Source organism: Anomalospiza imberbis, chromosome 1, assembly GCF_031753505.1.
Source record: "Anomalospiza imberbis isolate Cuckoo-Finch-1a 21T00152 chromosome 1, ASM3175350v1, whole genome shotgun sequence".
In the NCBI taxonomy this organism is placed as follows: Eukaryota; Metazoa; Chordata; class Aves; order Passeriformes; family Viduidae; genus Anomalospiza; species Anomalospiza imberbis.
The window spans coordinates 121,462,024-121,490,017 of NC_089681.1; the positions used below are offsets into that span (position 1 = coordinate 121,462,024).

The 27,994-nt window shown below is 37.2% G+C and overlaps 1 protein-coding gene across 1 annotated transcript in view; it reads left to right on the forward strand.

Moving 5' to 3' along the window:
* Positions 1-27,260, forward strand: part of MACC1 (MET transcriptional regulator MACC1) — a 35,122-nt gene extending 7,862 nt beyond the window's left edge. The window contains exons 2-5 of the mRNA XM_068209327.1: positions 12,621-12,735; positions 14,801-16,839; positions 19,229-19,417; positions 25,597-27,260. Coding sequence (XP_068065428.1) covers positions 12,621-12,735; positions 14,801-16,839; positions 19,229-19,417; positions 25,597-25,809 — 2,556 coding nt within the window. The 3' untranslated portion in view covers positions 25,810-27,260. The remainder of the gene's footprint in view (positions 1-12,620; positions 12,736-14,800; positions 16,840-19,228; positions 19,418-25,596) is intronic.
* The last annotated feature ends 734 nt before the right edge of the window (positions 27,261-27,994 follow it).

A 27,994-nucleotide genomic window follows, 5' to 3' on the forward strand; every position in this document is an offset into this window, starting at 1 on the left:
TACCATCTTAGACAAATACCTTATGTTCTCATTGATGACCTTCTGTGTGATACTTTTCACTTCTAGTGGATGTAACATAGCTGTATAATAGCTAACAGAAAAACACTACATCATAGAAGGTGTTTAGATCATAGTGATTCAAGTTTTGAGCAAAGCTGTACATATTTCTATTTTTTACAGATGAAGGAACCTATACAAATACAACCCTGGCAGGAGTTGACCTAAACTTGACTTCATGCTGGCTAACATTTGGACCATGCACCTCCAAGAATATTTTCCAAATTAAAGTTTAGATGAAGTTTTGGAAGCAGAACATATTTAATTTGAGTATCAGTTTACATACTTCATGCTTTTCTTTCCCTTTCTGTATTAGACAGCACTTTGTTGGAGAATCTTGTGTTCTGCAAATATCTGCTTGTCATCATCAGTGACATGAAATATAAATGAATAATTGCCATAAAAGGGAGGCTGAAAAACACATTCATTAAATTGCACAATCAGGATTACATGTGTCTGTAGGATAGAGATAAAACAAATAACAGGAGTCTCCTGTCTCATTACAGCCAAGGAAAAATGCCTTAAGCAAAGTTACTTGGTGTCATGCACCAAAGTGCACATCAAGGTGTGTGCTTGACAGAGAAAAATGTACTTACTACACTTGACTTGCTATTTGTAAGCTAAATGTTAAAAGGAAGTTTATGATATTTAGGACATCGTGACACTTGTATACTTTAATCAAGGAACCACTGGCAGTGATGGCAAGGATATGTGTGCAATGGTTGGAGTGAGCTGATTAACCTAAACAGACTTTCAACTGCACTGTAAATATATAGTGTATGCTCTGTAAAAAAAAACATAAAATCCAACACAAAATAACAAATTTGGTTAGGAAAAACTGAACAATGGAATTTTGCATATAAGGTTCTGCAGTATTTCACATAACAAAACACACCTTTTGAATCTTATTATATTGAGGTGTAGGAGCTAGTTAAAGGTGTAAAACTCAAGACTTGATGCCAAGGAGGTGAGATGGGTAAGGAAATGCTTTGATCATCAAAGTCAGTGACCTTATGGAAGGGCTGTGAATTCTTCCTCCCACACTGTGGTACAAATGGAGCAAGGGCAGTAAACTTATAAAGGTGAGACCAGAAAAAGTTTTTCTTTAGGGCTGGCATTTGGAAGGTGTTCCTGAATAGGCTGAATTCTCTGATCTAACACATGGCAGGTACCTTCAGGTTCCTAACTAGGAAAATCAAAGCACTAAAAAGCTACTGTAAGTGAGGTCTGGATTTTAGTTTATTTGACTTGTAACCTTGTATTTGGTCCATTTCTGTCTAAAGCAAAGGCTGCTCTGCTGTTACTGATCAGACTGAAACAGGCCAGCTAGAAAAACTCTAGCTTCCTAGAAACATAGATCCCAAACGAAACAGCCTGTGCTGGTACCTGTAGGGACTTTGTGCCCTGGGCTGCTTAGTGGTATTTGAGATGGATGTCTGTTCCTTTCAACCTGCTGTAGCCAATGTATGGGACACTGTTGGTAGTTTCCTCCAGCAGGGAGAGATTATCCTCCCCCGCTTGCAAGCCAGGCTGTCAGAAAAAACAACTCTAGACATCACATGAAAATTTAATTTCCATGTAGTACTTGTGAAATTAATGTGGATGTTTAAATATCCTAGTGGTTTCAAATCAATTTTCTGTAATTTCTATAGTCTGACAATAGCCTATGAGCAGTTTCACTTTGTATACCAGATGCTTATTCTTTCTACTGAGTGGAGAGGAACATCACATGGCTACAGAGGTGGGTTTAGATGATAAATGCCACCCATGGTTTTTTTTTTTTTTTTGTTTGTTTGTTTGTTTGTTTTTGTGTAGGAAGCCAGTAAAATCCCAGAGCTTCAGCTTTTTCAAATACTTAATAGTATAAAATATTGAACTTGCTTAGTCTTTACAAAATTGAAACGCAAGCATGCTCAGTGTCTGGGAATGGTGATGTAAAACAAAGGATTGAAACTAGAACTGTCACAAAGTTTAGGAATTGCCTGTTCTTTCACCAGTTTTCTTGGTGAAAACTATTTTTCTTCTTGTAAAAGTTATTGGAAAAAGGCAAGAATGGTTGGAGTTGTGGATTTATTTTTGTTTAGGGTTTGGGGTTTTGGTTTGGTTTGGGGTTTTGTTTGGTTTCTTTATTTGGGTTTTTGTTGTTTTGTTTTGTTTGGTTTTTATTTATTGGAAGGAGGAAAGGAGACAGGGACAGACCAAGGGGGAAGCTGGACATAACATACTGTATAAATGCTGTGATTCTATCTAAGAGTTACTAATCTACAGCTTTTCACTTTGGCTGAAAAGGCAATAACTTCAACTGTGGTGAAAAATGGTAAAGCTTGCTGAGACAGAAAAATTGAAATAAAAGTCTGGACAGATATTTTGAACTGAGGGAGTATAATCAACTGCATTTCTGAATCATTGTCCTCAAGATTTTTTGCAGGGGTGTCTGAGAAACTCTCTTTGGGAATTTAATAAGTTTGCTTTCAGCCCAAGTTTCTAAGCAATTTGTGACTACATCTCTTCAGCCATTGCTTTTATTTCAGGATGTCAGTCAGATTTTTTAGGACAAATAAAAATTTTTCTGCAATTAAACTGACGATTTTTTTCATGTAAAAGTATGAAATTATGATAATTTATGGGTTGGTTTGGGTTTTTTTTTTTTGCCCTTTGACACGTGACTGGAGTCTTTTCCATTATAAAGCTTGAGCCACTGACATCCTCATTTTCTGTCTTATGCTTATTCCCTCAAAAGCACTAACACAGTGTCATAGCCAGTGAACCTGTGTGGAGATAGGGAAGGAAATAAGAAAGAAGGAAGCAACAGCTTTATGCCTTCTTTCTCTTTGCACCACTGCCATATTAAATGCAAAGAAGAAATAACATTTAGTTATTGTTAACATTAAGCTTTCTTCATGGCAAATGGTATAGAAAAATGTTATAGAGCTGTGTGGGATAGATTTCTTGCATCATTAGGCACCCATCAGTGTGTAGTGCCAGGTCAGACTATTCCTGAGCAATTAGAACTCTCTCAGATGCTTCATCAAATTTTGCCCTCAGTGATGTTGGCTCAGAAGGAAGAGCAGGAACCAGTGGGAAGGTAGGGTGCCTGTAGCAACCTGATGGACAGGGATGTCAGGAAAAGCTAGTTGGAGCTCTGCTGTTGCTTTTGGGGGAAATAGGGACAATATGAGATAAAAGTCAGCACAGGGATGCCTGGGCTAATGTGGTATCCAATTTGTTGTACAAACATTTCATTGATTAATTTTGGATATCAGCCAATTGCCTGGTGAGAACCTCAGGAATGGCTTCTGTGCCTGAGTTGTTCAGGGAGCCAGGACAAACGAATACACAGCCTTAAGATGCTTCCAGTGGGTAATATTATCAATCGCACTATAATAGTGTGGTTTTCCTGGGTGGGAAAACTGGCTTTCCACTGAGGTACTGCACTTAGGCTAATGGTGTGCATCACCAGAAGGAGAGCTGCTGCTGAAAACACAGTTAGATACATAGTGCAGTGAAGAGAATGAAGATGATTAAAGAATATAGGGATGGGAGGAAGAAGAGACCTGGAACAATTATCTCTTACACTTCTTGCTTTCACTTCTGTAATGAGAAATTTGTTGAAGAGTGACCATAACTGCTGCATAAAAATGGATGAGATTGAACATGTTATTCTACTTATTATACCAACCATTAACCCAACCAAAAGTATAGATGTCCTCCTCTAAACAGGGAAGAATAGACAGTTCAATGAATGACCCTGTAAAGCAACTAGATTTAAAAGCTAAATTTAGACACAGAAGGGCATGCAATTTATAGGAAACTTGTTGCCTCAAATCTTCCTGAAGCTGATTGCTCCTTCAGAAGAAGATCTCCAGTGATCTTGTGATCCCCAGTTCATTCAGTGACAATGAACACTATATTTCATTTTTTTTCTTAATAGAATCACTGTCATTTTGGTTCTAAAACTACCAGCAATACTGGAAGTAGCGGTTCCTCATTTTCATAGTTAGGACTTCCTTTTTCCTCTGAAATATGCAGTCTTCTGTAATTAGAGATGGATGATTAAATGGGACCTGATATTGCATGGCAATTTATCTTTCTCTGGCTTCATTTTCGTTAGTGGATCTTTACCATTTTAGAGTCGAACTGACAGTCATAATATTTCAGTGAAAGTATTCAATTAACAATACTGTTAAAGAGTAGTAGTTGAGAGTACGGTTCAAAGGTTCAAATGTCCTTCATTAGTAGAGAAACTATCCATTTAAACATGTATCCTATTTGATAGAAATAATTGTGCCTTTTCTTGTCAAGAGCATGGGTGATTGTTATGTAAAGGGAGAGTCTGCAGTATAATGAGAGGTGCTGTTTTTGGCTTTTAGAGAACAAAATGCATTTTTATGAACTCCTCTCCCTTCTTCCCTTCAAAATTACATTGTCAAAAATAACTTTCAAATATTGGCAGGTGTAACTTAATGGACAGCTCAGACTATAATTAACAACACAGGCACAAATGTTTTAAATGCAATGATGTCTCACTTCTGGAGAAAAGATCCAACCAAACTTGAGGAACTGTAATTGCCATAAAAAGCAACAAAGAAAAAGTTCACTTTCTGCAGTTTATCTTGCAAGTTGTCTTTGTGATTAAGACTTCCTCTCTGATGCTCTTTTTGCCATGTTCCTAAAGCGTCAAAGATTATTAAACAAGTTCTTCAATCAAAACAAATCAATACACAAAAAGCAGGTAAAAAACAGCCTTTCCTTGTGAATATTACTGTGATCTATCAAATATACTATTAATGCTGGTACATGTTTCCTGTGTCTGTTATGTGGTCAGTCAAGTAGAGCAAAATGTAGTTTGTGGATGCACGGAGGAATGATTATGCTTGCAGTTATTAACTTTCTGAACTAACCTCTAATTATAACCAGAGGAATCCTTGTCAAATGGATTTACTTTATTCTACTATATTTAATAAAATTATTTTTCCCAAGCAAGTAGTTGCCTGTTTTATTAATTTTTTCCATGTTGAGCTGATCACATGTCACACATTTTCCATTGTTTTTGCCATCTCAGTATTTGTCTTCCTTTATATTTCCCAAGAGAAATGGAACAACTGATTGACATGTATCCCCCCTCTTCACCATGCCATTCTTGCCCTACAGAACTGGGGTAGCTTTTTCACTAGTTTATACATTTAAAAAGCTTGCCTGAGATAGTTTAAACCTCACAAAGGAAATTTTTCATGTTTCTTAATATGTTAATTCATTTTTTGGTTGGTATGTGTGTTGGGGTTTTTTTGTCCCCACTCCCAAGTTAACCAACATCAAACCAAAGTGTTCCATGTGAAAAGGTCCACCTGACAGTACAGACTTTCTGACGTGTTTTTACTTTGTGCGGAGGCAGAATTCTGTCACACTCATGGAAAGAAGCTTTACTAGTACCTCATCTCATCAAAAGCACAGCACATTGTAGTGTCCCCCTATATCCTTCTCTGGGCACTCACCTCAATTTGCTGAAACTAGGACAGCAGAAGCCTAAAGGCACCTTTTATATGCCTGGATATCAGGTTCAATTTTCTGCAAGGCTCTTATTGCATATTTTGCTCATGCATCTTAAATCTGCACCTGTCCAAAATAAAGTGTCACTATCCAGGCAGCACACTGACAGGCCTTTTAGTTCCACAGCTGGATGTTCAAGACTGGATCCTGCCATAGTGTCAGCCACATCACTTTGTCATATCCTTCCTAGACTGAAATAGCAGGAAAACCATCCTACATATTTGCAACATAGCCAGATGATTTGGGTGCTCAAAGTCTGCTGTTAATATTAATTACAATAATAATTTCAAGAGCTTTAAGAGCTATGAGCAACTAAAACACTGGTCTTTCTCTGTGGGTAATTTCCTTGATGTATTCTGCTTTACTCTGATGCTGTGAAGAGAGCACAGCTTTTGCAGGATTTTTTATCACATCACTGGGCCAGATGAGATGTTTAAATGCTGAAAGTCAAGAGGGATTTCTTCCCTGCCTGTGCTCAGCCCTTATATTTGAATGTAATTATTTCTATGAAACATGTAACTCAGAAGTGCCTGATTGCCAATTTCTATGGAAGAACTGAAGAATTACTTCACCACTTGACCTGGGTTTGATTGTCTGGAAAGTAGATCCTTTGCTTGTTTTCTGGCTGTAAAGTTGATGTGTTATTTTCTATATATAACTGGAAAAGCTGGAAGAGTGTTGGCGGAATCAAGTCTTTGGGACAGAGCAAGGATTTTTTTTTTTCTTTTTTGGTCATGCCCCAGTGACTCTGAGGCATGCAAAGGATTTCAGCCTGTGCTACCACTACTTATATCCCCCACCATTGCTTCCTGCCCTCAAAGACCTCAGCTGATGTCTATCCTGCACAAAGCTGACTTGTGGTATTAACAGACTCAGATATGAGCCTTTCCCAGGGAAGGACATAATAAATACTATGCAGGATTGGGAGTGCTGTCTATGCCAAGCTAGTGGGCAGATGTCTCAGCCTTTATCTCCACTTGCCACTGACAAGCAAGCTGCTCAGTTAAAGACCCAATGTAATTCCTGCAAGCAGCCTGTGAGAAAAAGTCTAGCTTAGTGGAAAGAGAAGAAGAAACCAGGGCAATGAAATATAGAGTACTTTGGAGGTATCGCATACTTAAAAACTTGTGATCACAGCTATAGTTCACAGGGATATAAATAGCTAACAGAGATTTTGAGAATCCTGGTAGCTGCCACTTCTCTAGTTTGATTAAAAACGTTGATAGCTGAGGTTTCAGTGTCATCCTAGCAAACATTAAAAGCACTTAAGGAAAAGCAGCAGGGCTCTGGTTCGTAGGCAGAATGTGGTAGATACAGCCTTTGCTTTGCTCTGCAATGTTTAATGCATTAATTATGGTGACATTGAAACACTTGTGGCTCCTAGAAACAGAAATTTTATTTTGTAATGCAACTTCTAAATTAAAGGTGTTCCTTACAGAGTACTTTCAATATCCACTTTGGAGGAACAGCTGTTGGCTTCAATCAGTAGTACAATATTACAATACTTGTAGTATTATAATCTCTGTGAACCAAAAGGCGTTTCACAGAACCACCAAAAGTGAAGCAACTCACTGTGCTTCCAAAGCATGTACAAGTATACAAACTAAGTGAGAATTCAGTGTGATTTTTAACTATTGTTTTTATAGGTGTAAGGACATCCATAGAAGAATTAGGCTAATAAACTTGCAATGTTTTCTCTGTTCATGAAAAAGAAAAAATATTGCAATTTCATAGTGCAAAGTTGGATCCTTTAAGTAATTTGTAAGTGAGATCTTTATTTTCCATTTCCTATTCTTGAAGAAGTTATTAAGTAAAGTATATAGAAGACAACAAATTTCTTTTTTCCTGAGGCCTAAGTGAAACTGTGGAGTATTTCAGAGTGGTAACTAAAATCTAAAAGATAAAATCAAAACTTAACTACACATTCCTGATGCTTTTGGAAAGCAATATTCCCAAATGTGAAGGTTAAAACTGAAAAGAAACACTCTACTACTTATGCTTATAACAAGCAGTTTTAGAAGTGTAGATGTGTGGAAGGGAAGGAAGGATACTTGCCTTGTGGAGGGAGTGTGTAGAGTATAGCTATTTTTGTTTGCATAGTGTTCCCCAAACAGGTTGAAAAGCAGTCAGTTCTGGGTTGTGCAGACCTGAGCAGAGACTATAAAAACCCACCTGCAAAATAGTGGAAATGTACTGAAAGGATGACCCACTTCAATTCCCATTTTTGTTGTGCTGAGAGTACCAGCTCTATCCTTTAGCTCCAGCTCAGGTGAAGCAGTATAAGAGTGATTGTGTCAGTTCCAAGAAGCCAGACAAATGTTGGGTCTGCAGAAAGTCTAAGCCCTGGATTCAATGTGATTGTGTCTGCTGTTCCCACAGGGTGATAAATTTTCAGAACATTGAAAAAGTAGGTACCAAACTTGGCAACTGTTTAACAACAGAGCAAACTAGTAGATATACCTATTGAAAATTCCTTTCTATAATTACAGTCAAAATGGCAAGTTATTGGGTCATACTAAATCATTAATGTTTCTGCTGAACATTAAAAGCCAATTTTATCTCTGTTATAAGTGAGATACAGATACTTTTCCTTGATTGCCTCACATGCAGCAGACTGAAATAAGTCAAAGGCTTCCTCACTTGAGCTGAATGTTCCATTTGCTGTGCTGTACTGCCACTGCCTACAGTACAGCTCTGTCATCACAGATTAGTAACTTGGGCCCAAGAGCCTCTCATTGAACTATGAGCTGCATAAAGCTGTTCTAGGCCTCAAGAGCAAGGGACAGTTAAAATATGGCTTATTACTGTAGCTAATGATTGCTCAAAAATATATTGGTCTGCTGAGAACGGACAGTGGTTTGGTGATGTGCAGTCCTTTTGGCACACTCCCTCTTCTGTGTATTGCTGTCTCTTTAGAATTCCTTTTCTTCTCTTTATATAATAGAATTTAAATAATTCAGTATACTCAGTATTTGGTTAGATGAGGAGCATTTTATTTAACATTATGATGCATTTACATTTCTCCTTTTTCAGAAAGAAACTTGAAAGTCTAACAACCCAAACTACATAAGTAAGAAGTAATTTTCCCCCATGTAACCCAAAAATGAGCCTGAGGGATGAGACACATCATCAACATCTGTGTCTGTTTCTTGCTCTGTCACTGCTAATGCATGGATTTCATCCTCAACACAAAGGCCATGAATCTTTTTGAATAAGGGTAGCATTGTCTGTGTGGGGAACATGTAGAAGTCCATGGAGAAACATGGCCACAGGAGAGCTCTATTCTTAACAAAACTTGCTTTTGAAGAAGGATTAAGGTAGAATGGAATATAAATTGCTAGAGTTTTCCTCTGGGATGTTGATACTTAAAAAACACAATGGAATGTGTTCTTTCTTGTTTTTGAAGACAAAGGCAGTGGGAACATGTTTGCCTTTGGACTTTCCTTATTTTCTTCATTACTGCTGTTTGAGACACAGCAGGATATGTTTTTTTTTGGTAGTGAGACTAGGAAAAAAAAACAAGGTGCATTTGAATTTTGAAAAACATGGAAGAAATTTCTGGAGGCATTTTATGCAGCAAAAATGCTGTCTGGAGCAAATCTGTCTCCTGACTTCTGTGAAACTGAACTTTCTACCCAAGAATTTCTTCTTCTTCTAGGGCATCTAGTGCATTTTTCTTCCTCTATAACAGTGCTGCCAGCAGTGCTCTGGGTCCTGAGTTACATGCTCTTATGGGTCAAGCAATCCCTAGCAGAAGGCACCTGGCAAACTATTGCTTGCCCTCATAAAAAATGCCACGTCTCTCAGCAGTCACTCAGGTTTATTCAGTGGTCACCTCCACAGCTGATCTCTTTCCAACCTCTTCACTTCTTCACTCCCTCCTGACTTCCCACTGTGAATTGACGTGCCATCAGTCAAATAATTCCTTGCACCATTAAGCACTTGTCAGTTTACATCTTCTTGTTCACTTGCTACAGCAAATGAAAAGCTTGGTCTCTGGTTCTTCATATACATAGTTCCCTCTTTTTGTAGTGAAAGCTTTTTATACTTTTCCCTTTCAATGTTCATCAGTATGACTGTTTATCCCATATGCATCCACCTCACTTCTCTTGTGAATGATTGTTCTTCAGAATTTGTTCAGGTAAGTTCCTAGTTAATAGGTTTGTGCTATCAAAAGTTATTTGAGATGCTATTTTATCACAGAAAATATTCATGGAAAAGGGTAAGCATTTGGTTTTCTTATTTTCTTAGTCTCATAGGAAGAAACTGGGGCTTTAGCCATTCTCAGCACTCAGGATGGAACAGAGAAGAAATGGGAGCTGACCCTGGTGTCAGCTGATGTAACCCTGTGTAGGAGGCACATTGCCCAGTACCAGGGGTGTGTGTACAGCTTGTCCCCAGCACTTCCCACATCTCTTGACATGCTGGCCAAATGTGGTCATCTTTTGCCCAGGAATGTTTATATCTCCCCCCTTCTCTCATCCTCTGCTTGGCTGGCCTGAAGACATGTCTCAATCACAGGGATCCCTCATCATCCTCTCATACCAAGAAATGCTTTCATGGGGGTGGAGGATTATTTTTGAAAGTGGTTTTCCTTTTTCAGTATCTGTCTTTTCTATCTCCATGCCAGGTTAGTGCTGAACATTTTGAGGAATTCCCAGAGGGAACTTTAAGGAAATGGTCTATTCTATTTGCAGAAGTCCTTATTTTGTTAAAAAAAAAAACTTCTGCATGAAGTCTTGTTGTCATGTCTCTTTCAATATAATACCCCTGTGTAAAGGGATTATTTTTCTTTCTCTCTTCCTCTCTTCTTCTCCCTTCTCCATGGGTTTCCTATTTTAGCCTCTTGTATCCTTTCATCATCCTTATTTACTGCCTCCCACTTTATGCAGCTACTGAAATAACTGTAGGTGTTTTAACTATTAGGTATTTAAGAACTAATCTTAAATTCTCATGTGAATTATCAGCAATTTGTCAGTCAGAGATTAGTGCTAGCAACAAGTACACTGGTACTGTAAAATGAAGACTTACTTTCTGTACATTTTTTGAGATTTTAGACTATAGATATTTTATTCTGGCATGATTAAACCTCCACAGCATGTATGTAGAAGCCAGAGATAATTTTCCTGCATGTTTATACAATGTGTTCAGTTTTTCAGCATTTTGAGATGCAGCAGCAAAGCAAAATGTATTTCCTTTGAAGGAGTCTGTATATGTTATCAAATATCCTCACTTATCAGAGACAGAAGAAACAGTGTTATCTTTATACAGATGAGGAATGCCAGATCTTGGAATTAATAGTGTTGGGTCTAAGGAGTCATTTTAGTTTCCAGTTTTGTTCTGGTGTGGTAGTAGTAGCAGAAGCCAGAATGTATTGGCATTGGAGGCTAGCTTTACCTACTAACTAAAATCAGGACTCCAAAGGCCAAATAGAAGAGGTTTCTGGTAACAAAGGAACCTGAAAATCCGTACAGGCCTTGGAGGTGCTGGGTGACTATTGAGCTTTGCTTGACCTCAGCCTTGCATGCTGCTTGTGCACCAACCAGCACCTGAACAGACTGCCATTAGCTGAAGGTACCGCTTGTGGTAAGGGCACCACAAGAGTAAGTGTGGGAAGTTGTGTAAGTTGTAGGTAAGTTGTGTGGGAAGTTGTGTAAGTACCAATTTACATTTGCAAGAGAAAAAATAGATATCTTAAGCCATGGCACTGGGCAATGAAAACAAACAGCTGGCTTCAGCTTTCTGCAGTAATGATTGCATATAAAGTATGCTTCCTTTTCCCATAACTCACCTACTGGAACTGGAACTGAAAATTCCTTTTTTTTTACAGCCACAGCAAAAGCAGGGCAAATCCATTTTTTTCTTTATTTTAAATGTGATAAAAAGAGATCTACTTAGACTGAAATATTTGCTGCAGTTGTAACAGGCTGCAATATTTCAGGCTCCCAAACAAAGCTATTGTATCCCATGTATGGACCCAAAAAGGTTCTGGATTTTTTCCTTCTCTCTTCCTCCCCCTTTCTTGTTTCTTTCTTTGTCTCATTTTCCCCCAGATATCTTAATGCATCTGTTGATCATCAGCATTTATATCTCATTACATATAGGATGTGTGAGAGAATTCTGGGAAAGTCACTAGATGATGTCTTTCATTTTAGCACTAACTTGAAGAGCATTTCTGCAAAAAAGATCTCTCATCTTTTACTTCCTCCAGCTTCTGTTTCTGGGATACAGTAATTTCAGCATGTAGGATACTAAATGCTCACTTGAAACTTCTGTAATTCCTCTTTCTTTAGGAGACACAACAATTCCTGTTTTCTTCAGCATTAGGCAATGCACCTTGAGAGGCTCATCCTTCTGCTGCCTGCCTCAAAGAGACTGCACCAAGATGAAACAGAACTTCATGTAGCCAGAACAAGGAAGAAGAGAGACTTGAATATCCTCTCTTAGGCTGTTGCTATGATGGTGTAGTCTCTAAGGAAGGATACTTTAAGTCATTCTTAGACTGACTAGAAGGAAATCTGACCTGATCTCCTTTCAGGGAGGAATATAAGAAGAATAATAAAGCAGAAAGTGTTGAAAATACTTTCTATTAATTGGCATGGAAAGTAACAGATACAGATCTTCCCCTTTAATAATTCTACTCAAACTTATCTGAAAATAGGAGGTAGGATGTCTATTTTATTTTTTAAAAAATATTTTATTCAAGACCTGAATGGAAGTTACTGTGTAATTGGCTCAGTTCCAATTACAGGATTAATTTTGTGAGTTATTGGACTTCACTATGGGTTGGGGTATCGTATTGTACTGCAGCTGTAGCATCTGCTGGGTTTGATGCACATACAATCGTAAGACTCAAGATTGTGATGCTCTTGGGCAGAGTTCATAAATTTACTCATCATCTAACCTTCACTTTTTTTCATGTCACACTACAGGAACAATCTTAATTATTCTTCAACAGTTTCCCCTTTTTCAAATTGCATACTTGCTGATATTATATATGCTTAACTGTCTTCTAGGAGGAAAATTCTTCCAGTAGTGGAACAGATTCCTTAAGCAGTGGAGAGATTCCACGTAGCCGATCAGAGGGGACTTTGATTGATGTGGATGACCAGACACCTTCAGACAGCTACAGTATGGCTCTTCTGCTATTTTCTATTCTAAGGCTCTCCAACTAAAGTCTTTATTTCTGCAAAACTCTGGGTCAGGCAGGTTGGGAGGAAGAGTTTAAATCTTTAATGTTACATTAACAAATGCTACTTAGAGTAAGTTTACTGGCGGTCAAGGTGGGAAAGAGAAGAGGAAGTTCTTAGCCAAACTAGATACATTTAGGGTTTTAACAACATGAAGGCAGGGTAATTTTGAAGGTAGCTCAATTTAAAAACTGGACTCTTGGCAAAGTTGATTTAATCTCCTTGCTATTTCAACCCCAAAGCTGAGAAAACTTTGCCCTCCACAAGGTAGGCATTCTCTTAGCTTCTTGTCCAGTAGCAGATGTAACAGCAAGTCTGACACTTGCTGTGTAAGTTGTGGAGCAGGAATTATTTCTTTGCTGACATGCTGCACCCCAGTAATTATATTGTTGTGCTTTCTCATGCTCTTGGCATGATAAAGCATCTGTCCTAGTGACTCAGGCTCTGACAGAGTTTTCTGCTTATATTTTTCCTGTAGAAACATGCCCTTTAGGATGGGGAAAAAACCCAAACAAAACCCTCATGTTTATTTTGGGCTTAATTAATCTATATTTTTAATATGCAATACTGATCTGACTGTTATAACATCACAGCATGAGGAAAGATTTTGGCCTATGGGCAGAGACAAAAGAACTTTTCAGTGGTGCTTGAGCAGCATGTCTCCCTCTGGTGACCCTGGTTAAGACAAAGTGCTCGAGGAAAAGGAGGCTGCCCCTGGGCTCAATACCCCTGGCAGCTCATCTGGGAGGCTCTTGTCAAGACAATGTTAGAGCTTTGTAGATAGGCAGCTGGCAAACAGGTAAATTCCACCTTGATTCTTCCAAATTTCTGGAACCGTGGAAAGATGTCATGGTTTTGGCTTTTTATTACAACTTGAAAAAGGAAACAAAAAGAGAAGTACTAACATTTTTTTTTTTCTTTTTGTGGCTGTATGCACTGTCATGCTTGCATTTGAGCAGTATAGAGTAACCTTGGAAATGGAAAGTACTATGGAAGGTGTAATAATGTAAGCTATAGATATGGTGAAAAAAATAGAAATAATGCCTTTTCTTTCTAAAATTTAAACTCTGCAAGAATATATAAAGAAGGGATGGTATAGCCTCTATATATAGAAAAAAAAAGGCAAAATGAAGTAATATAAACCCTTAGCATAAAAAGTTGCAGATATTCCATTGCAAGAAGGGTGAGTTGCAATCAACTGTAAACCAGCTTCTCTGAACAGCTGCTAATATAAAATGTAAGGATGTCTCTTTTTCAGAAAAAAAAAAATATTACTGCTAATAATGAGTATTTTTATTAGAAAAAATATATAAATATCACTTATGCACCCAGATTTGTCTATTTAAATGCAATCTCAGAAAATTAGTAGTCACACAAACATTTCTCTCCAAACCTCAAGTTGTACAAGGTCTCATAAATTATATCAATGATTGTTTTCTAATGGAAAGCTAGTATAACAAATTCCACACACATGGAGATAAATTGTAAGAGTGCTGTTTTCAATTAAATGCACATGCACTAGCATGAAAAGGAATCTTGAATAATGCATTTATTTGTACAGTCTAAAGTGTTTGAAAAATGAAACGTGTTGTTTAATCTTTGCAAAGAGACAGACCCAAAGGAAAGAAGTTCACAGCATTTTGTAAGAGGCCAAAGATTAATGGAATATAATGTCTTGAACCTTATGGAACTCTATCATACTCAATGCCAATTAATAATCATATGAGTTGATAATGATCAACACCTCAAAGAAGTTGCTTTACATCCTTCAACACCAATTTGTTATTCAGCACTAATTTGTTAGCAGTCTTTCTATTAAGTAAGATTCTTAATTAAATCAACTTTGTAATGTTTAAAAACATGAAGGAGAAATACAGAAATTATCTATGTGTATTTGAGGAAGAAAATTTAGTCACCTCTTAGTTTAACAAACTATCAGTTGGACATGACTGGAACATCTCAAGTCTCTGTGCTTCAGGAAATGCTTCTTTTTTTCTTTTAAACAGATGCCAATGAAAGTAAACTGGATTTGGATATTGACTGGCCTGGCATATTCAAACATGCTCAATCCGTTTCCAAGACTAATCCTTTCTGGAATGAACTGTCAGGATCCAACCCTTTTGTACATGACATAGCTGCTTCCAATAGAAATGAAAATAATAAGCGTCTTTCTATTTTAAAGGAAAAACCTTATTTGTTCTCTAAAATTTCAAGCAATAGGGACTCTTTGGATTCCTCAGGTGATGAGCTAGATATTGACTGTCTCCTAAGAAAGAATTCAGCAAGAAGATCTGGACGATCCAAGAGTGTCTCTGACTTCCTGGATATAGTTGATAACCAAAGATTTAACCCTCACAAGACAGTGCCTCAAAAAACTACAGCTTCCGATATGACATGGCTTCAGAACGACCGCGAAGCCTACAAGATGGCTTGGCTGAGCCACCGACAGCTCACCCGGTCCTGCCTGGATTTAGAAGCCATGAGCCACAGCCCTGGATGGGCACAAACACAAGCTACAGACATTCATGTAGTTTGTAAACTAGATCACGAAGGGGGTTCAGTACAGCTACCTGACTCAGATATCAACATTCATGTCCCTGTGGGTCATGTGTTACCAGGAGAATTCCAAGAAGTTGGTTTAAAGGCTATTCTTAACCCTCCATCGTCATGCAACAATGAGCTGTCCAGCACAGTAAGTCCTCTCATAGAACTTACACTGAGCAACCTCAACACAAGCAAAGCCATTTTCCTAGAAGTGAAAATTGCAGCTCAAGTGAAGAATGATCCACTCAGCCAAGTTATGAGTGATATTGTGTGCTTTTTTAGTCTCAACAAAGAAGGACCTTTTAAGAAGCTAGACAATTGCTATATTTATCAAGATACCATACAAGTGAAGCTAACAGACCTAAGTCATGTGATGTATGCAGTGATTGCTGTACAAGCAAGCAAAATCCAGCCTCCAGCAACTAATGTGTGGGACTATATCCATAGAACAGTCTCAGTTGGAATTTATGGTCCCAAATATATTCATCCATCTTTTACAGCAGTTTTTACAGTCTTTGGTCATAACTACATTCCAGGAAAACTCACGATTTGTGATATAAAAAAGAGGGGGAAGAGTATGCCTCCTGTGGTATTTCAGCTGTGGGGAAAGCATACATTTTTGCTTGAAAAACCACAAGATCTAAATATTTCTTTGATATCCTGTGATCCAGACTTTCAAGTAAAAAAGGAAGATCAAAGCAAAAATATTAAAAAGGAGGAGTTGAAAACTGGTGAAATGGTCCGCCAGCAATTCCTGTTTTCCATGCTTGGATGCAGGGAGATGCATTTCTTTGTTTTCCTTGTTCAGATTAAAATCTTGAAAAGTAGCCAAGTAACACAGTTCCATGTTACGACTCCTGATCCAGCTCCAAAATTAAGTGGAATTATTAATAGGCCAAAGCGCCTACAAAACCGCAAAGAAATCAAGTCTGCACCATGGCTTTTGATACCAACAATAAAGTATCCAAATTTTCAAGACAAAACTTTGAGTGTCAATACTTATGGAGTGGCTTTGAAAACTGTGTTACGACAGAATAAGATTGACTATTTGCTGGAATATTTTAAAGGAGACACAATAGCACTTCTTGGTGAAGATAAAGTTAAAGCCATTGGACAAACTAAAATGAAAGAGTGGTATGTGGGTGTTCTCAGAAGAAAGATTGGTCTTGTACATTGCAAAAACATTAAGGTGATTTCTAAAGAACAAGCTATGGACACTGCTGATAGTGAGCTAACAACCAGGAATCTTGTTGAACAAATTGCATTGCCATTCAAAAAACTGACTTATATCTACTCAGTAGTTCTGTCTACAGTATCAGAGAGTGTTTATGACTGGAGAGCTTTAGCTGAGGTGTTGGGATATTCACATATGTCTTTGGATGACTTTAATGAGGCACATATTGATAAAGAATCAGAAAGAGTTGCACATGTTGTGAAAAAGATGAAGCAAGACTGCCATGCTAACAAAAAAAAAAGACTATTTCTTTATGAACTCATTGTTGTAAGTATTGCATGAGCTAACTGGCTTGTTGGGAATGTATTGCCAAGAAACTACTCATTAGTAATGTAGGTACAAGAAAATATGATTCTGTATCCTTGCAGGATCTTTATAAACCTGAATATATTACTAAAAGTTGTAGACACCAATAGGTGGAAAATACATCCAAACTCTCATGAAGGAAAATCCTTTGATCAATTAATTCTGAACAGGTTTGTGTTAATGCTCCATGAACTGTGTTCATTTAGTAGGTTGACTATGACTTTTTGGTTTTTAAATAGCCATGATTGAAACTGTTTTGTCATTTGTCTTGGTAAATTGCTTTCCTGAGAAATTCACATTCTTGTTGTGAAGTATTAAGTAACATTACTATACTGTGGGAATTCCACTATACATACATAGATATAGATAGGTATCATCTATATGTCATAGATATATATGAGTCATATGTTTAAAAGGGACATCTCGATCCAAATGTTGAGGGCAAGATTTTCTATCCACACCTTACAACTTCATAGTCAATGCTGTAGTGGCCTAAGAAGGATATTGCAAGTATTTCAGTATGTATTTTCATGGACCTCATTTGTAAGCTGTTGGACAATTTCTATGTGACTAAAAACTGTCAAATGTGAATCAAAAGTTTATTCTAATTACTTCCAGGTAATAAGTGGCACTATTAACAATCCTAATTTACTTACTGATCTGTGTGCAAATTAGTTTGAAATTAATGGTCACTTAATACTCTCCTTGTGTCTGACAGAAAAGTTGACCAACCTGTTAAAGCACAGAAGATAATTAAATTTCTGAGATGAAAATAAAATATTACAAAAATAGATGTTTAAAAACTGACATTGTAGCTATTCATCTAAAGCCTTTTCACTATCCTGAACTGTAAACCTCAACTGAGTTTACTTCTCAAAACTAGTCTGTTCCCTTTGAAGTGTTGACAGAAATTTCTGCAGGATTCAGAAAGTTTTGGTAGCAGTGGCCACTTAAATTCTTAAGAGCACTTCAAACTTTGTGGAATGAAACTGAGCCTCTATGAAGTACAAAGTCTGTCTCTTTTACAAAAAGGAGAGGGGGTCTTAAATGTGAAAATTGTCCAAACTTTTAACTGAATACAGTGAAACACAGTTCATTACAAAACAGGCAAAAAATGGGGCATAATTAGATTAAGCTTATAGAATCATAGAACGGTTTGGGTTGGGAAGGATCTTAAAGATTATTCCAACCACCCTGACATGGGCAGGACACCTTTCACTAGACCAAGTTGCTCAATGTCCTGTTTTGTGAGATTTATATATTTTTGCTAGAAAGTGCCAATACAGGTCCTTTTCTTTGTAGAGATAGATATAAATCTAGATGTCATCCATGTAATTTTTGGGTAGAATTTTCTGTTGCTTCTTTTAAGAAACCTCCATTTTTTTTTGTGTTTTATAGGGTTCTTGCTCATCAGAGCAAACACAAACTGAACAACTTTGTCTCCAGTTTAGGGGAATTTTGTGCAATACACTGTAGTCAGCTTCTCACTACTCTGTCTCCCAGAGTTCTATTGTTTGCTGTGAGGATTTTATTGGTTAATACTTTAAATCACATGTATGTCTGATTTCTGCAGAAATGCTTGCTATTTCAGTAAAAATCAATGTCTAAAAACCAAACTATATCTGTATTTTGCTCTTGATCCTTCCCTGAAAACCTCAACAGTTTCAGTGGAATATTTTGGTGTTAATGTGAGGAGAAAGAAAAAAATCCAACGTTTATTTTTTCCCATTAGCTTTTATCCAAACAAATAAAGAAAGAAGAATGCAACATATCTAAATTTCAAGGTTTTACTCATTCAACTATTTTAATTTGAGTGTCATTAAATGCTCTTTTGGCAAGGAGGAGGGAAAGGTTTCATGTTTGCATTTCTTCTTAATGGTCAAAAAATTGTTAGTTCTGTGGGAGGAGTAAATCAAAAGGTGCTGGCCAATGTGATCAGTGATTTTCCATATAAAACCCTAGATTAAGGACCACACCTTAGTATAATAGTACTCTAACTTAATTTTCAAGTTTCATGTCATACTTCTAAGAAGCTATTTTTTTTGTCCCAAATATTTTTGTTGGACAAGTATGATTTCTTTCTGGATCTGTAAGCTTGGCAGGACCCACTTGACATTGGAATGCTGAAGCAGCTGAATGCCAGCTTGATTTTTTTTCTTACGCTCATGGGCATTTTTCCTCTGAAAGTGTTGGCATTTTGTAGGAAAAAATCCCACATATTTGTAAGAGCTCAAAAGTAAAAAAAGTCTTCCTGTTTATGTAGAAATGCAGAATAGTGCTATAAAATTAAATTTAAATGTTCTGTTTGAAATTACTGGTGAAGGATCACTAATGAAAATCATTGTTGCAGGCACTTTTGAAAATAGATTGCCAGGGATTAGTGGCACGTCTTACCCAGGACACCATCATCTTGACTGCAGCTGTCAAGCTTGGCAAAAGTTGGCGGGAGCTTGCGGAGAAGTTAGCCCGCCTCACAAAGCAGCAAATAGAGGCTTATGAAGTGCCCCACCACGGGAAAAATGGAGCAGTAGCTCTGGAGGTAAGGGGCTGGTGTAACAGTGCATGCACATTTCCTCCTCTGCACAAACACAGCCAAGGACCTTCCTTCTTCCTGGTTTTGCAGGCTTCTTTCCTTTTGCACTGTCCAGTAAAGGTCTCAGTTCCTGTCTTGGGCTTCAGGGCTAGGTTCAATCCTTTTTTGTTGTCCTGGCCACTTGTTAACCTCACTCGAACCTCTGCTGTCATTTCAGACACAGTGAGGAGGACCAGCCAGTCCTTGCAGGAGCCACTTCTAATCACACTCTGTACGGATTTTGCTTTCCACAAAAAGGAAAAAAGGAAGCTGACTTCTATCATTAATACTTTTCTGTGCCAGTGTAACACTTTTTATCATTTAGCTTAAGTAGCATGAGAAGAGACTGGAAGCCCTAACACCAATTTCACTTCTGATGTATGAATGTGGCAAATCCATGCTTTAAGCTTATAGTTTTTCAGGTAGATCATGATATATATATTTTTTTTTCCTTTATAATGCATTTTTCTTGTACAGAAGTTTGAGCTTTGTATAAAAGTCAATTTATCCTCTCAGATGTATTTTAGTGCATACAGATCTAAGGAGCAATTTAGGTGCCTAATTAAATCTCTAGTGCCATTTGAGGTGACCAGAGATACTTGTGGAATCCATGCAATGTCAGATGTGCCGCAAGAGTTGGGGTGGACACTTGCTGACCTGAGGGTCAGGCTCTGCTCCTGGGATACCTTTGCCTGGGCAACCAGGTTACTTCCTGCCCTTCTCTCCTCTAACACTAAAGCATGCAGTAGCTCCATTCTTTCCCATAGAGTTATGTGCCAACAACTTCTAGGTTCCAGACTGGTTTTTACTCTGAAAATCCCTTTTTAATGAGCATTACTGAATGATCTTTCTGACTTGGGAGCTTACATTCAAGCTTGACTCTCCCTCTGCCTATACCATCATCTCCTGATTATTGCAGGTAATGTACATGATCCAGACTGCATTACCTCTCTCTCACCTCTTAGTGCCAAAGGAATTGCTATTTCCTATTCACAGGTTCACAACTACTCAAGATATTTTTTTCTTCCTTTTTCTATTTCCCTGTAGCTGATTCTACTTATTCCCTGCAAATCTTTCCTTTCCATTCCTTTCCACTGTCTAAAACCAGTGCATCTGTCATCTTGTTTTCATCTGCTTGTTGATAAGAATCAAGATATTTCTGCTCTAATCATGAACTACTACCTGTTATTCCTTTTGAATGCTCTGCCCTCTCTCCCCAGTCAATATTTGATCAAAATTCTACGTGTTTACTCATGTGCTTCTGCACTTTTCAACAAAATTGTCTCCATAATTGTTGTTTGCAATCACTGCCTCCTTCTCAGATCCAGTTTTTTTCTTTGAGCTATTTTGTATATTTTTTTTTCTTTTCTGGGTACTTCAGTCTGGATGCACCTTCCTCCAATTTTTTCTCATAAAATTATCAGCCTTTCCAATCCCATGTCTACTCTCTTGGGTTTTTCTTTTTTACTGTTAGGCAGTGGCGTGTCTGATTTCCTACACTTTTGTTCTAGCTGCTAAGTTTTCTGTGTTTGGCTAACAAGCCACCAGCTTTCTACAGAACAAATTATTGACATGAAAAATATACAACTCTTCTGGTCTCCATGTTATTTGGGAATGTTTCCCCTTTGCTGATAGACAGTAGAAATAAACCAATCTTATAACTGCTTTTCCAGCATCATGCCTATTTTTTTATATTAAGAAAATTTCTAAATAAGCACTTACTTTGCTTTGAATGGGTTTTGATTTTCCATTAAGCCTACCTTCTACCTCATACACCCTACTAATTTGTTTTTGAGAGTTTTTTGTATTATTTTTATGGCAAACCACACATAAAATTCTTGCCTTTCAGTGACAATGTCTATTGACAAAACATAGTGCATTCAAATTCATCATAATTAAAAGCCCATAATACAGTACACTCTATTTTTTTCAGAGAACATTCAACAAGCAAAGATCAGAATTTTGCTGTATTGCTGTGTCATTTCTCAAATATTATAATGTGCCTATGGGAGATTTATTGGTTTTGGGTGAGCTTTTTAATTGTGATAGTCCACGTGGTTGTGAGTTCAAAGCACAAGGTTTCTAGCACTAGCACTGTTGTCTCGTGGGATCACTCAGTATCCTCAATGTCCTCTGAATCGAACCTAAATTTCAGTACTTTCTAGTGAATATCAGTGCTTTCTTCTGACCTCTAACTTTTCTACTGATAGTAGTTTTTTGCTTTAAAACCTGAACTCCAGCAAAGCTGGGGGAGGTTAATAAGTTTTGACTAGTTATTGAGGATTATATGAAAGTATTAACTAGTTCATTCCCCACCAAGGATTGATTGGTTAAAAAATGTTTCTGCTTTTAGACTTCATATTTTTCTTGGTGGAAGACATCTTCTTGCAGATGATCACAGAGGCAACTTGAGGTACCTGCAATTGGTGCATAGATTATGAAGTGTTTTTCATCAGTAAATTCCAAATCACTTTGCAGTGGATATAGGTGTCATTTTTGTGTACTCAGCAGAGAGAGTGGGAAAGAGGGAAGACTCATGCACACAGCTGAGATGAGACTTGACCAGGATGCTGCACTGATTTAATATTTTGCCTGAGATTCTGCTTTGATACAATTCAGGAATTTTGAATGCAATTCAGTTCACCCATTGCATTAGAGTACGTGGCTGTGGAGAAGAATCTGCCTTAGAACCACTGCTGTGTTTGCAGTACTAGTTTAATGTGATGAGTTAATTAAGCATCAATGGTGACCAGTTTGTAAAGCTTTGATCCCTACATTCTCATTTTTCTTCTTTCTTTCTTTTCTTTTGTCTTAGATTTAAAAAAAAAAATCAGTTATGCTAGATTAGAGGAAACCGAGGATTGTGTTTAAGGATATTTCAGCCAATTGTCTTATTACAATGTCAGATTGACCGTCAGCATAAGTCAAAGCATAACATCTTTTCATATTCATTGTCTTTTCACATTCTAGTGATGACAGAAGACTCTACCCTCATTCTTTAAACATCTCAGTCTAACAGGAATGTAAGAAAAGGAAGAAAGAGACCCAGAAAAAGCATAGCCAGTAAGAGATTTTTCAGGAGATACCAGCTTCTTTTGTAGGAGATACCAGCTTTTCTAGTTGGCTACTTTGGCTATCAAGCTAAAAATATGAATACAGAAACTTTCTGGTACCAACATAAATACAACAGTGATGACCTGCTTGAGTTCATTAACGTATGTTATAATATCTAACATTTACAGTAGTACATTAAAAAATAATTTTCAACTTAGCCTCTCTAAAAAAACCCAAAAGAATTCATCAGTCTCCTTCTTCCTGCCAATGTACTTTTCTCCTCTCCTTCCTTATGGTTATGATTTAGGATAGACTTGCTTAAAGGAAAAATTCCGCACAATTCAGTTGTGAAAATGATGATACCTTTCTCTCCTGTGGACCAAAAATGAGAAAATTCACTGAAGGCACAGGCACCTTTTTATTACTTAAGGTAGAAACTAGACTAATCAGACTGTGAGACAGTATGTTTAGACTACACTAGCCCAATGAGACTGTGGGGCTGTAAGTCTAATTTTTTTTCCCCATGTGGGTATGCCAGCAGAATTTGAGGGAAATGTTTACAGAAATGACAAAATCAGTCTTGGGTAAGCTGAAAGATCTCAGCCCAAAAATATGGGGAAAAGTTCAGAGCTATGAGCAAAGAAATTCTCCTCCTACTCAGTTCCTCCAGGGATCAAGTAAATAAAGCTTAAATTAAGGAAGTAAAGCTTAATGTTGTATACTGTTTGTAAATTAATATGATAATATTGAGGAAATAACTAATTTACTTCAGAATTATCCTTCACAACCATAAAAACTGTTTTTTTTTTTTGATAAAAGAGGAAAAAATGGTCACTTTTGTATATATACATAAATGTGCAGTCATCAGTCCATGTACATTTATTACTATGCATAGGAATGTTCCTGCTAAAACAGTGAATGACAGAACCTTTTAGGAGAATCATGGGTTTCTTTGTGGATTTGTGTATCATCCCTGCAACTGTTAACTCAATTGCTGTTTGCAAAACCTTTATTGCCAATAAGGAGAAGGAAAACAGAACTTTGATTGCCCAAGTAACATTTGGAAAAGCAGTAGCTAGGAAAATAATTATTTTGTTTTTTAACTGAACAAATTTACTCAGCACTTTGAAAGATAAAATTCCAGCTTGGTATCTGAATCATACTGCTATAACTTAATTTATGTCATTAGACCAATGACAAATTACACCTGCTAAGGATCTGGTCCATTTGTTTGGCATAAACCAAATAAATTGTAGTTTTAAAAACAAAAAAGCACTGGTAAACTATCTTTTAATTTCCTTTGTTTCTTGCAGGAAATTTTTAAAATGTTATGTCCTTATTAAAAAAAAAAATATATATAAAAGCTTCTGACTTGCCAGTTTTAGAGTGTTTGGGTGCTTTTCTCCCCCTTTTAAAAATAGATTTTACAGATAAATCATGTTAGAATCATAGAATCACTGAGGTTGTAAAAGACCTCTAAATTCATCTAGTCAGTCTGCCTAATTAGCCCAGCACTTCCAAGTCCACACTAAAGCATGTCCCTAAGTACCAACATGTGATTAAATTCCTCCAGGAATGGAGCCTCAACCACTTCCCGGGGCAGCCTGTTCCAATGCCTGACCTACCTTTCAGTGAAGAATTTTTTCTTAATATCCAATCTAAATTAATTAAGGGGACTTCATTCTGCTCCCCATCCTTGTTTTCCAGCTCAGTGGAATGGATACCCAGAGAGCAGCTGGTTTGGGTATTTAAGCCTGAGGCAAGGAAGGCATTAAGTGCCTCAACCTTTCCCTCATCCTTTGCCACAATGTTGCCCCTGTATCCAAAAAAAGTTGGAGATTCTCCTTAGCCTGAGGATGCTGACGTCTTTTTAGAAGCATCTTTTATTGTCTTTTACGGCAGTAGCCAGATTAAGTTTCTGCTGCTGTTGTCAGAAAACAATTCTGAAAGGTAAAAAGTGTGTTTAAAATTTTCAGGCTGAGTAAACAGACAGTAGGATGTTGACTAATGGGGCAGTAACCATCAAAAGCACAACCAAATAGGGAAAATGTTGCTGGGTTGTCTCGGTTTGAAAAGACAGCTGTCTGCTAAGGAAGGCAGGAGCCTTCCTTGAAATGGAAAATGTAAACCTCCTTCCTCCAAATTATTATAATTTTGAAATTAAGAGGCTCTCAGATAAAGATATGGGACTAGGAAGAACAGTTCTTTACTAGGAAAATTAAAAATACCAATGCAATAGTACAAAAAAGAAAACAAACCACTGACAGAGTCAGAATATGACCTGACACCCTGTGGGTCAGGGTGTTGGTAACAGTTCCATTAAATGGTGGCTGCAGTCCTCCTGCAGTGACAGGTGCAGTTCTGTTGAAGCAGTGATCCTGTAGAAGAGTGGAGTTTTCCTCTGAAGGTCCAGTAGTGGTGTAGATGGGCCTGGTCTTCTTCTGGGAATCCAGTGGAGAAGACAGCTACTCCTCTGGGAATCCAGTGGGAAAAAGCTGTCTCTGGTGTTCCAAAGTTCTGATTATATCCAGGTAGGAATGCTTGGCTCCTTCCTATGGGTGGAGCATCTCCCAATGGGATGATGTAATTTTATCAGTCATGCAGTGAGACTTAGTGACCCCTTAACAAAAGATATCTCCCCAGAGGGAGGATTGGTTGTGGAAGAGATAAAGAAAAACTGCCCAATTAAGAGAAGATAACTGCCACACCTCTAACAAATAACAAATAGAATACACAACCCCATCCTAAGACATGGATGTATGCATTGCAAAAAGATGAAAAGTATTTTCCTTCCACTCTTGTTCTTTGACTTATAGTTTCAGACAAGGATATATTTTGACTTGGTGATAATCATCTGACTGATGAATTTATCTATTATTTACCTCTCTGAGAATTTGAGAGTTTCATAGAAATAATGTAAATAAGGATACTGAAGTTTTTATATCAACATGCCTCTTTTTATAAAGCATTTGAGCATGCCTAGTGATCAAACACTTATTTTCTCTTTTCTTTTCTGTGACTTTTCAACTGTTTGGCTGTTTTTTTCTCAATAATTAAATTTCTGCCACTATTTTTTTTGCCTTTATTTTCAGATGATGTGGAAACCTGCATATGACTTTCTCTACACTTGGGCTGCCCATTATGGAGATGGCTATAGGGATGTCTTACAAGACCTACAATCAGCCTTGGATAAAATGAAAAACCCAGTAACAAAACAGTGGCGAGAGTTAACTGGAGCTCTGATTCTTGTGAATTGCATGGAGGTGTTAAGAGCAAGTGCCTTTTCCAAAATGGAGGAAGAGTAATGGACAAAATATGTATTTGGAAAATCTGTTAGGAAATTATACCTCTGTATAGTTTATTTGTGTATTTATGTTTCAGAGATACTTGTAGAGCATGACAGAATGAAGTTTGTTTTAACTGAGCTGATGTTGAGTCTATCCCTATGGTTCTCAACGACAGATTGTGCTAGTGGCTTCTAAGTAAATAAGAAAAGAATGGGGAATTAAACTAATGAGGCCAACAAAAATGACTTGTATTCTATGGGATATTTTCTAAAAGGAGCTATTTCTGATTGCACTGACTTCTAGGCAGATGTTAGTTTTAAAAACAGAACTATTCATGGATGAGTTCAGCATGTGGAGCCTAGGTTTACACTGTATTCAGTGAAGTATTAAAATGTAAATATTTAATACATTTAATATTTGGTGCTCAAACCCCTCAACTCTAATTCAGTGGGTGCAGGTTAGCCTACAAAAAAGCCTTTAAGATTCTTTCATCCTCATCTGGGAAAAAAATAATCTATTTGTCTCACCACACAGGAATTCAACAGTTCCTGGAAAAATAGGTGTGTGCTGCATACACTCAAAAAATAGGTGTGTGCTGCACTTTTCCAAAACAGCTTCTGGTACCTATTTTAAAGACTCAAGAGAGACAGAAGATAAAAATCTCAAAAGTGTTTGGTTTTGATTTATTTGTTGATGTAACTCAACAAAAGAGGGTTTTGTCTCCTTTCATATATTTTTTAGTTTTTTATTTCTGCAATTTTTTCCTACATTCTGCTGAATGGAAATTCCAGAAAATTCCAGAAGCCTTCTTTATGCACACTGTCCATCCCTCTGATCATTTGTGTAGTCCTTTCCTGTTGCTTTTAGGTAAGAACATAAGGGAAGGAGACTTTGTAGGTACAAGGACTGGAAACAATTCATACCCGCATCTGTTGATTGTTTTCTTCTACCTCACTGGATATGGAAGATGACTCTTATTTTCTCAGAAAAAGTTAACAGTGGAGTGCTTTTAAGATTAGTTTATTTATGGAGCAATTAACTATAACTAGTCATATGTTCTAAAAATAAATCTGCTTAGATGCTGTCAATAAAAATCTTCCAATAACTGAGTAGCTTATTATAAGTACAGAAAATACAGGCTGAATAATAGTTACAGGCTGACCAAATTTTTAATATAATTTTAATGTATTAAATATATTTTTAGTTAAGTGGTAGATCTAAAAGGTTAAATACATTTTGAGCACCTTTGATCAATATTTATTCAGAAACATCAGCAAATACTCAAGACAACCAGTTGAAAAGAGAATTGGCATCCTGCCATCACTTGTGGTTGACAAGACAAAGCCAAATTCTTTCAGGAGTAGCACAAAACAGCACTTCCATCCAGAAACTGCGCTTCCTCTGTTGTCTTAGTTCATTTCTACAAAGGGAGGTTTTGCCATTCTAAAATAAAACTACATTTAGACATTTTTCTTCCCCTCTCCTTTCCTCTAACCTTTTTCTTTTCACATTTCATTAAGCTTTCCCAAAGCTGGAAAGGAGTACTTGCCTGAATAACAGGTAAATTCATTCACCAGAAAGTCCTCTAGCATCCGGGCAATTACTGAATTAGCATGCATGCAAGTTATCTACTTTCAGAGGACTTGCCCCTGATTTGCAGGACAACAAGGAATTCTGTCCATAGAGCACTATCTGCTATTGCTGATCAAGGAAAGGTGGAGAAAAAGGAGTCAGATTATCAAAGCTTCCTGTTGTTTCAGGTGCCAGAACTGATTTTATATCTTTTTCCACACAGTTTTAAGAAGAGCAGTAGAGAAAATATAATAATAATATTAATATATTTATTAAATATAATAATAATGTTTCTCTTGTGATCTGCATGTCAGTGCAGAGCCAGCTTGTCCTTCCTTCTTCAGGTAGTGAAGCCCCCAAAAGATGAGAAGGGAGGTTGTCCTAGTCTTTTGTGCTGCTAGGTAAGGAAAAGATATAAAATATATTAATAGACGTCTTTAAAGATAAAAAGACACATGCAAATATTAAGAACTAAAACAAACTCCCTGAAGGTTTTCTAGACTGCTTCTGCTTCCACCTTAGACCCTGCTCATAGCAAACTATGAAACCTGACCAGGACTTTGTTGTGGTGCAACAGGCTAAACACCAGATCGACTTAAAACCTCAGGGAAATATATATTTTTGTTCCCTC